The 13,811-nt window shown below is 43.0% G+C and overlaps 1 protein-coding gene across 5 annotated transcripts in view; it reads left to right on the top strand.

Moving 5' to 3' along the window:
* The first annotated feature begins 1,421 nt into the window (after positions 1 to 1,421).
* Positions 1,422 to 13,811, top strand: part of epm2a (EPM2A glucan phosphatase, laforin) — a 52,012-nt gene continuing 39,622 nt past the window's right edge. Inside the window, exons 1-2 of one of the 5 annotated variants that reach the window (XM_069885074.1) lie at positions 1,422 to 1,824; positions 10,149 to 10,323. In XM_069885074.1, coding sequence (XP_069741175.1) covers positions 1,584 to 1,824; positions 10,149 to 10,323 — 416 coding nt within the window. In that variant the 5' untranslated portion in view covers positions 1,422 to 1,583. Of the gene's footprint in view, positions 1,825 to 1,929; positions 2,284 to 10,148; positions 10,324 to 13,811 lie in introns of those variants that run through there. The other 4 variants (XM_069885073.1, XM_069885076.1, XM_069885072.1 and 1 more) reach the window with 4 other exon arrangements.

Below are 13,811 nucleotides of genomic sequence, written 5' to 3'. Positions count from 1 at the left end.
TAAGGGTTATGGGGCACAGGCATATGTGGTCCAGAATCCACAGCTAGATCTTAATGATTAGCGGAGCAGAATCACAGGCCAGATGTCCCTATTTCTTATGTAAATCACAAAATTTTGTAGACACTGTGGCTGAAGAAAAAAAAACACAATGCTGGAGAACCTCAGCAGGTCAAACAGTGTCCTTTATATGGCAAAGATACATAGCCAATGTTTCGGGCTTGAGCCCTTCATCAAAGTGTGAGAAAATGCTGGCAAGCATCTGCACAAAAGAGGAGGGGTGGCAAGGCAGAATAGGTGGAGAAAGAAGGGAGGGGACAGCAGCAATGAGGGGGAGGGGGGATGGTAGAGCTATATGTGGGTGTAAGAACTGGAAGGACAGGAAAGAAGAGGGGAAAGAAAAGGTGAGCAGGTTTGATGGAAAGCAGTAGTCAATTTTATGCCATGTGGCTGGAGGGAGTCCAGAGGGGAAATAAGATGCTGTTCCTCCAATCTGCTGGTGATCAGGGTGGGACAGTACATAAGAACATGGACAGACATGTGAGAGTGACCCGGAATTGAAATGGTTGGCCTCTGGGAGGTCACTGTGGTTGCGAACAGAGTGGAGAGCAAAGCGATCTCCCAGTCTGCGATCAGTCTCTGATGTTGAGAATGCCACAAAGGGAGCACTGGATACAGTAAACCAGTCCTCTGGATGTACAGATGAAGTGTTGCTTCACATGAAAGGCCTGTTTGGGGCCCTGGACTGTGGTGAGGGAGGAGGTAGGTGCAAGTTTTGCATCTCCTGCAGGTACAGGGGAAGGTGCCGGGACTGTGATGGGGTGGGGAGGATGAGTCCGCGAGGGAATCACAGAGAGAGTGGTCCCTGTGAAAGGCCGAGAGGGGAGGAGAGGGGAAAAATGTGTCTGGTGGTGGGATCCTGTAGTAAGGGCCGGAAATTGCGGCGGATGATGTGTTGGACGCAGAGGCTGGTGGGGTGGTAGGTGAAGATAAGGGGGATTCTATGTTGGTTGCTTCTGGGGGTAGAGGGGCCCAGGGGCAGATGAGTGGGGAATAGAGGAGATGCGGGTGAGGGCTGAGTTGATAGTGGTAGAAGGGAAGCCACGTTAGTGGAAGAAAGCAGACATTTCTTATTTCCTATTTCTTATGGTATGTACATTTAATTCACTTTATCTGCGTGTACACTCCGGATAATGCACAAGGATGAGCTCTGGGCATTCTTGCACGGTTAAATAGCAGGGAGTCCATTACCTCTGGCCTACAGGACCGTGGTACCCCATTCCATGTTCAACGTCTAGTGTACTATATTGAAACAGGGACTTGGAGGTGACCTTCTGATCGGAGTTTGGAAAACTAAAGCTCAAAAGGACACGCAGTCGGCAACAGCTGGGAAATAAGGCTGGAGGCGAGATGCAGGAGTGTGCCCCGAGTTAGTCGGGTACGTCTGGCCCACGCAGCGAAGTCCCGGGCTGCTGGTGTACTCCGGTTATTTTGGGATGTCCCCATGACCTTTCTCGCCGCCGCTCTTGGCTGAGGGCCATCACCCTGAAAGCGCAGCGAAGAGGAGGGCGGGGCTGCCCGTGACCATGTGGCTGCGCTTCGGCGTGGTGGTGACCTCGGGAGAGCGCGATGTGCAGCTGTTCGTGTGCGGGTCGAGGCCGGAGCTGGGGGACTGGGACCCTGAGCGGGCCGTGCCCATGGTGGCGGCCAACAACCAGGCGAACGAGCCTTCCTTCTGGGTTGGCGAGGTGTTGCTGCAGGGACCCAGCACCGAAACGTTCTGGTTCAAATTTGCCAAGCGGATCCGTGGCCACTTCGTCTGGGAAGGTACAGGACGCCGTTTCCCGTCAAACACCGGGACTGACCCCGACTTTAGGGCCCCGCGCTGATTGGCTCCAAGCCTTGTCTGTCACTGGGTAACGGTGCGCCGACCGACGAGCTCCAGGCGGTGAGCGTCTCTGGCCACTGAAAGTCCTTGGACAGTGGCTCAGATTGACACTGGACGCTGGCATTTGCTGCACTGGCACGGAGCAATAGCACTGAACCCAGAAGAAATAGGAGCAGGGTTTGGCCACTTGGCCTGTCCTGTCTGCTCTACCAAGGCTGATCTGGCGTAGGGCTCCACTCTGGGTCTTAAACATTCTCACTGGATACTGGGACTCAGCACCAACTTTCTCTGGACACTAATTGGTTTTTGGGGAGGGAATCAATATCACTGGGCATCGTCTGGTTTCAAGCACAGACCATCGCTACATATCGCTTGTAACTGGCCACTTGCTTAACAGGGTAAAGTCACTGGTCATCCATTAGCTTTTTAAAAATTTTTCACACTGAACCATATTAACCAAAATACACACAAACATTTCCCTCTTGAATATACACAGTGTCATTTTCTCCCCTTTTTCCCCCTTCCCGCCCACCTCCAAACCCATTAAACATTCAACATATACAATAAACCCATTAAACAATGAAAATAAACAAGAAAATTGCGTCCTCTACTTTTACACACAGGGTCAGTTCATTTCGTCTTCTCATTCTATCATTTTAGGGGGTGGAGGTCTGCGGTAGGCCCTCTCTGTTGTGTTCCATGTTCGGTTCCCAAATTGGTTCAAATAATGTGACTTTATTTTTTCAATGATATGTTATTTTTTCCAGTGGAATACATTTATTCATTTCCATGTACCATCGCTGTCCTCTCAGGCTCTCTTCAGATTTCCAAGTTGACATAATACATTTTTTTGCTACAGCTAAGGCTATCATAATAAATCTTTTTAGCGCTTCATCCAGTTTGAGGCCTAATTCTTTACTTCTTGTATTAGAAGAACGATCTCTGGATATTTTGGTATGTTGCTTTTTGTGATTTTATTTAATACCTGATTTAGATCTTCCCAAAACTTTTTCACGTCCCCATTTCCTGTTGTTCCCATTTCCTTCTTTCAGTGAAAACATCTATCTCATAATGTTGGATCCTATTTATTTAACTTTTGGGGCATGATATATAGCCTGTGTAACCAATTATATTGTATCATGCGTAACCTCTTGTTTATTATATTTCTCATAGTTCCAGAGCATAGCTTTTCCCATATTTCATTTTTTATCTTTATGTTTAGATCTTGTTCCCACTTTTGTTTGGGTTTATAGCTTATTTCATCATTTTCTTTCTCTTGCAGCTTGATGTACATGTTTGTTATAAATCTTTTAATTATCATTGTGTCTGTAATCACATATTCAAAGCTGCTTCCTTTTGGTAACCTCAGTCTGCTTCCCAATTTGTCCTTCAAGTAGGTTTTCAATTGGTGGTATGCAAACATTGTACCGTGAGTTATTCCATACTTGTACTTCATTTGTTCAAATAATAATAAATTATTTCCCAAAAAAAATTTTCTATTCTTTTAATCCCTTTTCTCTCCCATTCTGTAAAGGAAAGGTTATCTATTGTGAAAGGGATTAGTTGATTTTGCGTCAATAATAATTTTGGTAGTTAGTAATTTGTTTTTTTCCTTTCTACGTGAATCTTCTTCCAAATGTTGAGCAGATGGTGCAGTACTGGTGAACTTCTATATTGCACCAGCTTTTCATCCCACTTATGTTCTGGTACCTTCTCCCCTATTTTATCTACTCTATCCTGGTCCAATCTGGTTTTTCCCTTGTTTGATAAAAATCTGATAGATATCTTAATTGTGCTGCTCTATAATAATTCTTAAAGTTTTGTAGCGGCAAACCACCTTGTTTGCACCATTCAGTTAATTTATCTAGGCACTATACTCGGTTTCCCCCCCCCTTTCCATAAGAATTTCCTTATTATTTTCTTTAGCTCATTGAAGAATTTCTCTGTAAAGTGAATTGGTAACGATTGAAATAGGTATTGTATCCTTGGGAAGATATTCATTTTAATGCAATTTACCCTTCCTATCAACGTTAGTGCTAAATCTTTCCAATGTTCTAAGTCATCTTGTAATTTCTTCATTAATGGTTGATAATTTAATTTTTAGAGATGGCCTAGATTATTATCTAGTCTTCTTCTTTGGCTTGGCTTCGTGGACGAAGATTTATGGAGGGGGTAAAAGTCCACGTCAGCTGCAGGCTCGTTTGTGGCTGACAAGTCCGATGCGGGACAGGCAGACACGGTTGCAGCGGTTGCAGGGGAAAATTGGTTGGTTGGGGTTGGGTGTTGGGTTTTTCCTCCTTTGCCTTTTGTCAGTGAGGTGGGCTCTGCGGTCTTCTTCAAAGGAGGTTGCTGCCCGCCAAACTGTGAGGTGCCAAGATGCACGGTTTGAGGCGTTATCAGCCCACTGGCGGTGGTCAATGTGGCAGGCACCAAGAGATTTCTTTAGGCAGTCCTTGTACCTTTTCTTTGGTGCACCTCTGTCACGGTGGCCAGTGGAGAGCTCGCCATATAACACGATCTTGGGAAGGCGATGGTCCTCCATTCTGGAGACGTGACCCATCCAGCGCAGCTGGATCTTCAGCAGCGTGGACTCGATGCTGTCGACCTCTGCCATCTCGAGTACTTCGACGTTAGGGATGAAAGCGCTCCAATGGATGTTGAGGATGGAGCGGAGACAACGCTGGTGGAAGCGTTCTAGGAGCCGTAGGTGGTGCCGGTAGAGGACCCATGATTCGGAGCCGAACAGGAGTGTGGGTATGACAACGGCTCTGTATACGCTTATCTTTGTGAGGTTTTTCAGTTGGTTGTTTTTCCAGACTCTTTTGTGTAGTCTTTCAAAGGCGCTATTTGCCTTGGCGAGTCTGTTGTCTATCTCATTGTCGATCCTTGCATCTGATGAAATGGTGCAGCCGAGATAGGTAAACTGGTTGACCATTTTGAGTTTTGTGTGCCCGATGGAGATGTGGGGGGGCTGGTAGTCATGGTGGGGAGCTGGCTGATGGAGGACCTCAGTTTTCTTCAGGCTGACTTCCAGGCCAAACATTTTGGCAGTTTCCGCAAAGCAAAACTGCATGAGTTTTTCAAGCTTTGTTGGGACCAAGGAAAACTGCCTCAGGATCTTCGTGATGCCACCATCATCACCCTGTACAAAAACAAAGGCGAGAAATCAGACTGCTCAAACTACAGGGGAATCACGTTGCTCTCCATTGCAGGCAAAATCTTCGCTAGGATTCTACTAAATAGAATAATACCTAGTGTCGCCGAGAATATTCTCCCAGAATCACAGTGCAGCTTTCGCGCAAACAGAGGAACTACTGACATGGTCTTTGCCCTCAGACAGCTCCAAGAAAAGTGCAGAGAACAAAACAAAGGACTCTACATCACCTTTGTTGACCTCACCAAAGCCTTCGACACCGTGAGCAGGAAAGGGCTTTGGCAAATACTAGAGCGCATCGGATGTCCCCCAAAGTTCCTCAACATGATTATCCAACTGCACGAAAACCAACAAGGTCGGGTCAGATACAGCAATGAGCTCTCTGAACCCTTCTCCATTAACAATGGCGTGAAGCAAGGCTGTGTTCTCGCACCAACCCTCTTTTCAATCTTCTTCAGCATGATGCTGAACCAAGCCATGAAAGACCCCAACATTGAAGACGCTGTTTACATCCGGTACCGCACGGATGGCAGTCTCTTCAATCTGAGGCGCCTGCAAGCTCACACCAAGACACAGTCCCGGTCGAGAGAGGTAGAGAAGCTACTACCCGCGCGCCCCGACAACCTACTACAAGTGTGCAGTCGTTGACTCACTTTGGCAGTTGGGACCAGTCCAGGTGTTGATAAGTATAATTGGGAAGGGCTTTCATTTTTAAGTGTGAATTCAGCTTTAAATTTAGTAATAAAGCCTTGTATAAACTGAACTGCTCTCGGTGTGTGTGTCTATTTACTTTCAGTAGCTCAAACACTGACCAATCTAAAATGAACAAAATGAGAGGTACAAGTTTACTCAAGACAGTTCCCCATCTGAATGTCAACTTGTTTCTTCTCATTTGAGTCTTCTAATGTACGTAACCTTCTAGCAATAAATTGTTTTCATTGACACCAATATGAATTAAAGAATGTTGAAGACAACTTTAACAAACCGAGCTCGTTCAAAGTTCAAATTTATTGTCAGAGTACATGCATGACATCACATATAACCATAAGATTCTCCTGTGGGCCACACTTAATAACTTCTATACCATTAACTATAAACTGTACTCATCAGGAACACAAGAAACGGACTCTGTAAATGCAGATGCAAGTATAAAAATTCAGTAATAACAAAATACAAGTCCTTAAATGAGTCTCTGAATTAGTCTATTGTTGAAGAGTCTGATAATTGAGGATTAGCAACTATTCCTGAACCTGGTGTTACGTGTACTGTGCCACCTGTACCTCATTCCTGATGGCAGTGGTGGGAACAAAGCATATCCTGGATGGTGTGGATCCTTGATGATTGCTGCTACTCTCTGAAGATGTTCTCGATAGTGTGGATGTCCTGGGCTGAATCCACTACCTTTTGCAGGATTTTTTACTCAAAAGGTATTGGTACCCCATACCAGGTTGTGATGCAACTGGTCCAGCACATTTTACACATCTGTTGAAGGGGACGTATTTAATTTTCTCCCTCTTTACTAGTACATTAGTAATGCTTTGCTGGTTTCTAAGTTCTCCTAATTCTTAGACCCATCACTCTTATGAACAATGAGATCTTTCTTTAAATGTCCACCACTGCTTATCTACATCACAATCAGAATTTATTGTCATGAACATATGTCACAAAGTTCGTTGTTTTGGGGTAGCACTACAGGTGCAAAACTGCTGTAATTTTTTTAATTTAAAAAAAAATTAAAAAGTAAATGAGTGCAAAAGAAAAGTGAGATAGTCTGTGTTTCATTGGCTATTCATAAATTTGATGGCAGAGGGGAAGAAGCTGTCTTTGTACTGTTGGGTACTCATCTTCAGCCTCCTGCACCTCCTTCCTCATCATAGCAGTGAGAAACACCTGGGAGATGGGGGTCCTTGAGGATAAAGGCTGCTTTCCTGAGACACTGTCTCTCGCAGATATCCTCAGTGGGGTAGAGACTGATGCTCATGGTGGCGCTGGCCGAGTTCACAACACTCTGTAGTCTTTTCCTGTCCTGTCCGTACCAGACAGTGATGCAACCAGTCGGAAGGCTCTCCACGGTACACCTGTAGCAATCTGTAAGTCTTTGACGTAAATCTGCTCAAACTCCTCACAAAGCACAGCTGCTGGCGAGCCTTCTTCACAATGGCGTCGACATGGAAGCCACAGGGTAGATTTTCAGAGATGTTGACACCCAGGAATTTTAAGTTCTTAACCCTTTCCAATGCTGAGCCCTTAATAAAAACTGATTTGTGTTCTGATTTTCCCCTATGGTCCACAATCAGTTCCTTGGTCTTTAGTGTAATATCTCAAACAGCTTAAAACATATCTAGACAATGGCCTTATTTAAATTTCAGACTCTAATTTTGAATTTAAAACCTGTTTATAGAATTCTGTTGTTTTATATTTACCTTTCCCTTGATAACCCTGCCTTTATTACACATAGCCAGATCCAAAATGGTCTGCTCTCTTGCTGGACGTTCTTCATATTCCAGCAAAACTGACTGGTGCACCAACAACAATGTCACCAAAACTAAGGAACTGATTGTGGACTTCAGGAAAGGAAAGCCAGAGGTTTACAATCCAGTGATCATTGGGGGATCAGAGGTGGAGAGGGGGCAAACAAAGTTAGGTTCTAGGGAGTCACTATCTCGGAGGATCTTTCCTGGACCCAACACACCAGTGGCATTGTGAAGAAAGGATGTCAGTACCTCTATATTCTCAGGAGTTTGCAGAGGTTTGGTACGACACCAGAAACCCTGACAAATTTTTACATTTGTGTGGTGGAAAGTCTGCTGACCGCCGAGATCACAGTCTGGTATGGGGACACCAATATCTCTGAGTATAAAGCCCTCCAAAAGGTAGTGGACACAATCGAGGACATCACAGGCAAAACCCTCGCCACTATTGAGAACATCTATAGGGAACACTGCCATTGGAGAGCAACAGCAATCATCAAGGATCCACACCACCCAGCACATGCTCTGTTCTCACTGCTGCCATCAGGAAAGAGGTACAGGTGCCACAAGACTCGCACCACCAGGTTCAGTAACAGCTGCTACCCTCCACCTTCAGACTCCTCAACAACAAACTCAATCAGGGACTCATTTAAGGACACTGACTTGTGCCCTTTACTGTTTGTTTTATTCTCTCTGTATTGCAGTTTGTTTACATTCACTATCTGTTTACATATATATGCTGTGTACAGTTTTTTTTGCACTACCAATAAGTGGTAATTTTTTTAATGCATGTTCAATTTCAGTTTAAGTTTAACACCCTTAATATCACTCAACAAAAATAAAATTGGATCCTGTGGGAATTTAATCCCCAATATTCGTTCCAATAATTTGCCTATTTCTAACCAAAAAGGTTTAACTTTAGGACATTGCCAAGTATAATGAAAAATTGTACCATTTTCCTAAAACATAAATTCGAAAGAGTCTGATTTTGTACCATTCTATATCTCACATATTTCTCCCATTATTATTGAACAAACTATTAACTTCCACTTTCATTCTGCATAGCGTACAAACAAAACCAGGCCCTACATTCCCACTAATCCCATTTAGCAGTACCTGGTTGCCATAATTTTGAAACATCAGGTACATGAAGTACCCTGCAATATTCTGGGTCACCAAGCAACTAAACATCTCTGTAATGGCAATTAGATCAGACTCGATTGTCTTTATGCTATCAGTTCATCTATCTTGTAACAAATACTTTGTGTGTTCAGATCATTAATTTTGACTTTCAACATATTTTTAATACATTGATCATTTTTGCTGTTGCATTATTTTGTTTAGGGCAGTTTAATTAAGGTATAATTATGAAATAAATGAAAAATATCATCATTATTTTATTAACCTTAACAATTTTGCATTTTATGCAGCTAAAAGTTGTTTTTAAAACACATTTTTATGTCTTGATGGACAATCTCTGTAATTATTCCCATTGATTCTATTAATCACTTAACACGAGTAAAAATTGGGACAAATCAATTGCGTAAAGTGACGTTTGCCTGTATTAAAATATCAAAAACAATAGGGCTTCCAACACTGATCCCTGCAGAATATCATTGGTCACAGCCTCCAGCTAGAATAACATGTTTCCACAACAACCCCCTGACTTCTATGGGTCACCCAATTCTGAATCCAAACTATCAATTTACTGTGGATCCTGTGTATCTATATATTCTGGATCAGCCTCTCATGAGGGACCTTGTCAAATGCCTTTGCAAGTCCATGTGTACAACATCCTACCTTTGTCGCCTCTTCAAAAAAAACCCCAATCAAATTGTAAAAGATTACCTTCTCTGCACAAAACCATAAAGGATTAGTGGGAACTTTACAGGTTTGGTGATAACAGCCATGCAAATACAGCATCTCAGGGTCTGTGAGGGTAGCTCTCTGGTTGATCTGCCTAATAGACCCATTGCAGGTTGAGTACCCCTTATCTGAATACCCAAAATCAGAAACAATCCAGAATCCAAAACTTTTTTTGCCTGTGGTCCCATAAGGTAATATGCAATAGAGTTCAGAAATCTCGATCAGAGAATGGGACGTAGCAACGTAAGTAGTGCATTATTGAGTGTAGATTTCTCAATGTATTTTCCAATTAATTGGTGCAGATGTAAATATTTGTAATGTGAATACATGTATCTTTAAGTCTGAGTGAATGAGTGCATTTTTTAAATGGTGTTCCAAAATCTGAAAAATACTTCTGGTTCCATGCATTTTGGATCAGGGGTACTCAACCTGTATTACAATTATAACATCTAATAACTGTCATCACAGGATGTGAGGGACACGAAGACTGGTGTTGATGTGGTACCCTTTTACAACCACAGGATGTTCGAGAGGAATTTTAGAGCCAATTACATTTTTAAAAATTCCAAATGCCACCCATTAGGAATGCAGTGTTTACATTGCCAGTGAAATAATAGACTTGTATGACGATTAGTGGGAAAATTTGAGGGAACTTACCCCCCCTCCTCTTCTGATTAATTCAGCTTCGTAATCTCTTTTTCTCCAGCAGACGTGACCTCTTCTGGAAAATGAGCTGATTGCTGAAATGTTGTCAATCTCTTATCCATTTTAGGAAATGGTCCGTTACACGATCGCTGCTGTGAATATGATGCCAGCAACCTACTGGATGATGTTTATTGTCACCCTGTCGGACATTATATGGAGGAAAGTGGGTGTACTAATGAGATGAAGCATACAACTGATTTCTACTTTCATATCGCTGATCACCAAGCCATGCACTATTCCAGGTAAAGGATCTGGGATGTCCAGACTTAAAACACTGTCCAACAGTGCTGCTGATTTCAAAAGGTTGTTAAGAGGTTGGGGATTATCATGGATTCACACAGCACCAAAACACACCTCTGACTCAGAGCATCTGTGATATGCTTTTAGTGTCAATGTTCATGTTCCCTTTGTACCTCCACCAACTCCCTCCTCCCAATTTTCCAATTCTCCTTCCATCCAGCTGTAGTAGGGGAAATTTAGTCACATCTTTGCATATTGGAGGAAACCAGAGCTCCTCGAGGAAATTCAGATGGTTACTGGGAGAACATGCAAACTTACCCAGAAAAGCACCTAAGGTCAGAATCAAACTGGGTCTCTGACGATGAGGCTAATCACCGTGCCATTGTGAAGACTGAGAACAATGTATATTTACAGCAAACAAACAGGCCTTTTAATTTAGAGATAGAGCGTGGTTACAGGCCCTTCTGGCCAATGAGCCCATCCGGCCCAAAGACACCAATTAACCTACAAACCTCCTATACATTTTTTGAAGGGTGCAAAGAAGCTAGGGCACCCAGAGGAAACCCACGCAAACATGGGGAGAACATACAAACTCTACAGACAGCGATGAATTGAAACTCGAATTGCTGGCGCCGTAATAGGATGGTGCTAAGCTAACTGTGCCGCCTTTTGTCCCAGCTGGATCATGTTCCACACAACTCTTCTTACCATCATTTCTAACCCTTTTCATTCCTTTCCCCCACGTGAGTTTATGCAACAAAGCCATTCACCTCATCTGCTTAGTGTGATGGTGAGTTAATTCTCTGGGAAGAATGGCCTGTACTGAATTCTCAGGTGGTTTGTTTATCAAGTCTGAAGACAACAATATTTTGATATTAATTTTTGCAGATCAACTTTTAGTTTTCACCAGTTGTGAGTTCCCTATGTAAATTAATGCCCTGTTGCTACATCCTCTTCATTCCTCTCAGAAGACTTGATTTCCCACAATTTCTGGTATCTCATTAGCATTTTTTATTGTGAAGACAGAGACATAATATATGTCTAATTGCCAGTTTTGTTACGCAATGATGCAATAACCTAGATCCTCCACTCCTTCCTGACCCACCTAGAAAACAATGCCTCATACGCCAGGCTACATTGACTTCAGCCTGGTGTCTTACACAATAATACCTCAGAGGCTGATGGCTAAACTATCCTCACTGGGACTCAGTAGGCCTCTCTGCAACTGGATCCTGGATTTCTTGACCGAAAGACCAGTCAGTCCGGGATGGCAGCAAAACCTCAAGCCCCATCAGGCAGAGCACTGGTGCCCCTCAGGTCTGTGTGCTCAGTCCGCTACTGTTCACGATACTACTCACAACTGTACTGCAAACCGAATCATCAAATTTGCAGATGAGACATCAGTAGTTGTGGCTTCATCGGCAACAATGATGAAGTTGCATTACGGAGAAGGGGTTGGTTGAAAGGCTCAAATAAAATGGAGTGAAAACAACCTGACTCTCAATGTCAACAAGACAATGGAGATCATTGTGAATTTCAAGAGGACAAATGTCAACCACTCTCCACTATTCATCAACAGTTCCATCATGGAAATAGTGGAGAGCTTTGGTGTGCATGTAAAAGATGATCTATTCTGGACTTACAATGCCTCCTGATTAGTCAGGAAGGCACAACAGCACCCTCACTTCCTGAGGAGGTTGAGGAGGGCAAGGCTACTGGACCCAACTTGACATCCTTTTATAGGAGCATAATTAAGAATGTGCTTGTCTGGCTGCATCATTGAGTGGTAAGGTAGCAGCAAAGCATCAAACCAGAAGTCAACACAGAGGATCATTTAAACAGCTGAGAGGATCACTGGAGTCACCCTTTTCTCTTTTGACAACATTGACTCAAGGAATTATGAAAGACCCCTCTCAAGCAGTGCACAGTATTTTCAACCCACTACCATCAACCAGTGCACAGGAACATCAGGACAGCTAGGCTAGGGAATAATTTCTTTCCACAGGCTGTGAGACTGATGAACAGTAACTGTGATAATCATTCCAAATATTCATATATATATTTTGATTATTTTTGTGATCTTTATGTCCTGTGCACCATGGTCTGGGGAGATGCTGTTTTGACGGGTTGTACATGTTCAGATGATAATAAACAGACTTATTCATAATTTCTCATGTCACTGCCTTTTATGGACCCAGGTGATCTCTTATTCCAAATTTGAAATTTAACAGATTTCTTTTATATTTCCTCATAATATACTCTATGTTCTATTAGCTCTGTCTTAAACTTTTTTAAAATATCTTTCTCTCTTAAAATATTTACTATCCCAAACCATTCTTACTTTATTTGTGAAGGTAGTGGTGTGAAATTACACAAGGCCATTCTTCCATCATCACTGGCCTGGCTTGCGTACATCAATAACATTTTATTTTGGTTGCCTGTTGTTATTTTCCTCATGGTTTTTTACTCTCTTGTGTGTTGGTTAGCTGTATAAAAACTTTCAAATTTGTTTTAACCTCTCTGTTTAAACATGAAGTTGTAGATTTCCACATAATTCCTTGCTTCCTCACTAGGATATACTTGATATGTATTATAATATAGAACATTCCAGAGCAGTACAGGCCCTTCAGCCCTCAAGGTTGTGACGACCCATATATTCCTTAAAAAAATACTAAACCCTCCCTACCCTGTAACCCTCCATCTATATACCTGTCCAAGGGTCTCTTGAATGCCTCTTTTGTTCCAGCCTGAACCATCACCCCTGGCAAGGCATTCCAGGCACCCGCAACTCTCTGTGTAAAAAAACTGCTGATTCCAAACAGGTGCTGGATCAGGTGCTGCCTCTCATAATCTTGCAGTCCCCTCTGATCCTTCTACACTCCAAAGAGAAAAGTCCCACCTCTGCTAACCTTCTATCATACAAGTTATTTTCCAATCCAGGCAACATCCTGGTAAATCTCCTCTGCCCCCTCTCCATAACTTCCACATCCTTCCTATAAATGAGGTGACCAGAACTGAAAACAATACTCCAAGTGTGGTCTACCATAGATTTGTGGAGTTGTGTTCTTTCATCTGATTTTTTGCCTTTATTTATCTATTTAAATATTTTACCTGTTTAAATATTTGACACTATTGGTCAGTGATTGTTTCTCCTGCATGTACAAGGTTCCTTTTTTATTGTTCAATATTCCTTTTATTGTCACGTAATAATACACAAAAATGTCACATACATGATACACTTTTTGTCTGCCTTAAGTCACCATTTGCATTGCCAGGCGCCCCCAGCAATAAGAGAAAGAGAAGTAAAAGATATCCCCCTCAGAGATACTGACTGTCCGTGGATTCACCCCCAGCCCTCCCGTGGCCTCTGCAGCTGCACAATCTCCTGTTCAAACCATTGGCACCCCAGGCTCCAGGTTCAAACCCCCAATATGATTAGGAATCCTTTGGCACCCGAAGCCTTTCAGGCGCCCTTCTTGCCCTCAGCACC

This window comes from Narcine bancroftii, chromosome 6, assembly GCF_036971445.1.
Source record: "Narcine bancroftii isolate sNarBan1 chromosome 6, sNarBan1.hap1, whole genome shotgun sequence".
NCBI classification, from domain to species: Eukaryota; Metazoa; Chordata; class Chondrichthyes; order Torpediniformes; family Narcinidae; genus Narcine; species Narcine bancroftii.
The sequence above is the reverse complement of the archived record's forward strand: the minus strand, read 5'-3'. Positions and strand labels throughout refer to the sequence as shown.